General features: G+C 39.5%; 1 protein-coding gene across 1 annotated transcript in view; it reads left to right on the top strand.

The window, feature by feature from the left end:
• The first annotated feature begins 2,728 nt into the window (after positions 1-2,728).
• LOC101310668 overlaps positions 2,729-3,677 on the top strand; it is a 6,395-nt gene continuing 5,446 nt past the window's right edge. The window contains exon 1 of the mRNA XM_004292073.1: positions 2,729-3,645. Within this exon, the coding sequence (XP_004292121.1) occupies positions 2,729-3,645 (917 nt within the window). The remainder of the gene's footprint in view (positions 3,646-3,677) is intronic.

The following is a 3,677-nucleotide window of genomic DNA, read 5'->3' as shown; positions in this document are numbered from 1 at the left end:
GATTTATTCTGTACTGTTGGGTCATTTTTGGTTTAGATTGAGGTTGTTACATCCAGATTATAGTTGAAATGAAGAACAAAAAAACTTTTTGAATAATTAATCTCATTTGGTAGGAAAAATAATTCTAAGAGAAGGAAAATAGCATATCATAAATTCATAATAAATTTTGGCTTCGAAATGAATACAGAATACTATATGATAACAATCTCTGTTAGGTAGATGATCTGAATCCAAAAGAAACACTAAGTAACAGGCTAATAATTAAGGGGAAACTACTGGCCGGAGTCTGGAGTCTGCTTTGTGTATGCCCAAGGCCAACATGCATGTATGCATGGTGCTGTGTTTGAAGTCATTGTCTCATTGATTAGTGCTAATTAAGCTATTTAATTGATTGCTTAATTAACCAATAATTAAACCAAAATGATGCATGCCAGAAATATTTCAACATGTACTGTCTGTATTACTGGAAAAGGTGTCCAAATATCCAAGTTACCTTCACCCAAATAAAGAGTAAAAATAGAAGCTGGGTGTGAGACTGTTGGAGAGCTTCATCGATCTGGGGAAGATAATTAAGATTAGGGTTAGGGCACACCCTTTCGGTTGAACTGAAACATGACTGTTATGACAGCCTAAGAGGATTTATTAAGTCACCATGGTTGAGGTACAGTGGCACAACTTAGATTTATATTATGCTACACGAGCAAGAATATTACTGCAAATTATGACAAAATGGAGGTCCATGCAAGACTATTTATAGTGGGCAGATGAAGTTGCATTTCGATAGCAATTTTACATTTCAAGGCGTATTTTTTGCCAAATCTCATACTCGAAGGGTCAACCAAATCCTCTTGAATCCTACAACATGCCCTCATAAACCCGGAGGGCCAAAGGCCAAAGCTGTTGAGAAACATAAACACGATTTGTTCCCAGAAACTATGTTGAAAATGTATAAAATCCCTATCGCTGAAACAATCAGCTAGCACGCTGGGTTGATATAATTTGTTATTTTTCTCTCACTCTCTTTTTTACTGTCCACATTGAGTACTAAAGAAAACAGTAGAATTTATTCATACAAATGTTTCATCGTTGTGGTTTGTACAAAACTACAAATTACTACCTAAGCAAAACAACAAATGAAAACAACAAAACATTCTTCTTCTTCTTTTTTCATAACGAAAAAAAAAAAACCAAGATCAAATCTTCCTCACTGAAAACTCTAATAATGCCATGATGATCCAGATCGGAAAACAAATTAACTTCCTTTATTTTCATGATATCATAGAACAGAAACACTATGTCCCCATCATTTATTTGTTGCAAGAATTGATTGACATTGGACTGTGCTGTACGTCAAATTTTCTTCCAATTTAAGATCATATGCCATTGTACAGTTTTCTTCCACAATATACATAGCCACAAACTCCGGTTTCCTTCTCCACCATATAACCTTCTCTATGCACATAGCATATACGCGGATCAATGGCATCCTAATTTATAGTCCATTTTATACTCCAATTATTGACCATTTGATTAAAAGAGAATCAATGGATGAAATAAATTTAACTTTTCACTCTTTATTTTTACCAATTAATTTAATCACAAATAAAACTTATTAATCATAAGAAAATAAATAAAGTGTTGAAGGAAAAATACCTTATGTGTGCCTTCGTCAAAGTAACTGACGAGAATAGATTAAGGCATTAGTGATTAACGGATGTAACGGCTCAATTAGTTATATCAGTCATTATGTACATTGTTATTACCATTGATTATCGTCATTATGTGCGTGCAATTACCGTTGAAATTCACCTCTATATAAAGAGGGTTTCTAATGAGAATGAGTAGACCTTGTTCCATATCATATTTTCTGTAACACGTTATCAGACACGTTGCTCTAGTTTACGTTTTGAGTTTTCGGCCANAAAAAAAAAAAAAAAAAAACCCCTAAGCCGTTTTTCCCACCCAGGCAGTAACATCACTGCCTTTCTCTCCTCACCGGCGAACCGGTGTACCCTTAGCCCTACTGCTGAGATCCGACCATCCCCGAGCCGAGCCCGAGCCGATCCGAGCGCGCCCCAACGACGTTTGCGCACCCCGGCGAGTAGCCCAGATCCGACGAGCGCCGATTCTGCTTCGACCGATCAACCCCGGTGACGCAAACCCCAAACCCCGAACGCACCGCCTTGCTCTGTCCAGCGCTCGCTCCGCAACGCCGCCGCACTAGCTCCTTTCACAGGCCCAGCGTCGATCTGCCCATCCCGGCCGGCGACCCGAACATAGAAGCTCGACCCGGATTCTCCGAGCCCGACCCGCGTTTTAACCTGATTCGAATTATTTTTCACCTCACTGGTGCTGAGGTAACTCTTTAACTTACTGTGTGGTAATTAATAGTTACTATTACTGTTAACTATTTACTATGGTGCTAATGAATGACATGGTAAAATATGAAATCTAGTTTTACTATTAAACTGATTGTATATATTACGACTATTTTTTTTTATTATTTTAGTAAATATTACCATTTTGCATGTCCTATAAATTAGGTTGTTATGAAAAGTACATTCATAACATCTAAATTATTGTGATAAAGTATTTTCACAAAGCATCGAAAATAGTGTGACCATTATGAATCTTGGTATTGAAATCTAAATTATCATTCTTGGAAAATAATTTACGTGGATGTCTTTGCGACTACGTAATTAATATATCTTTGCTATTGTTTATGTAGATGGTTGATTCAACTCGCCTTGAATTTGACATTTTGGACTCAGAAGGAATTGAGTACCATTGTTGGGTTTCTGATGTGGAAACCACTTTTGTGGGAAAAGTCTACACTTCCACCATCAAAACCCCCACCGACCCTAAAGACGCAGGACCGTCTGACAAGGTGAAAGCCAATGCCCTTATGTTTTTGAGGCGGCATAGTGACCCCAGCCTGCGTTGGGAATACCTTCAGTTGAAGACACCCATGGAGCTATGGGATGCTCTAAAAGGGCGTTTTGGGAACATTCATGATACTTTGCTCCCAGAACTGACCGTCCAGTGGAATGAAATCCTCTTGCTTGATTATAAAAGGGTCAATGACTTCAACAAGGACATGCTGCGCTTAAAGGCACGTCTCAACTTCTGTGGGAAAGAACTCACAGAAGATGATATGATCCAAAAGACACTTTCCACATTTCCTACTTCATCACTAATACTAGCGAACCAGTATAGGTTGGAGTATGACAACAAGAGAATCACAACTTTCAATAAGCTGATCAACCTACTGCAAGTGGCTGAAAGGCATAGTGAGGTTCTCGTGAACAACAACACCAGGCCTGTTGGGACAAAGAAAATTCCTGAAACTAACTATGGCAAGGTGAGAGGTGGAAAGAACCCCAAAGGAAAGGGGGTTGGACGTGTTGATCCCTACTCATGTGAGAACAATGCACCACGTGGAAAGGGACATGAGGGTCGTGGAAAGGGCCGTGGAGGCCCTCCACATGTATGGCGTAGAGATGGTGGTGCTGGCCCAAGTGGTCATGGTGGTACTGGTCCCAGTGGTCATGGCTCCAAGGTGCAGAAAGCTCCTAGGGATCCTCAAATCCAAAAGGAAAGAGTTGGCACAGAACCTTGCTATAGGTGTGGCACTACTGGACATTGGTACAAGAACTGCCAAGCAAGCAACTTAGTAG

Source organism: Fragaria vesca, linkage group LG2 (genome assembly GCF_000184155.1).
Source record: "Fragaria vesca subsp. vesca linkage group LG2, FraVesHawaii_1.0, whole genome shotgun sequence".
NCBI lineage: Eukaryota > Viridiplantae > Streptophyta > Magnoliopsida > Rosales > Rosaceae > Fragaria > Fragaria vesca.
This window is presented reverse-complemented; position numbering and strand designations above follow the sequence as displayed.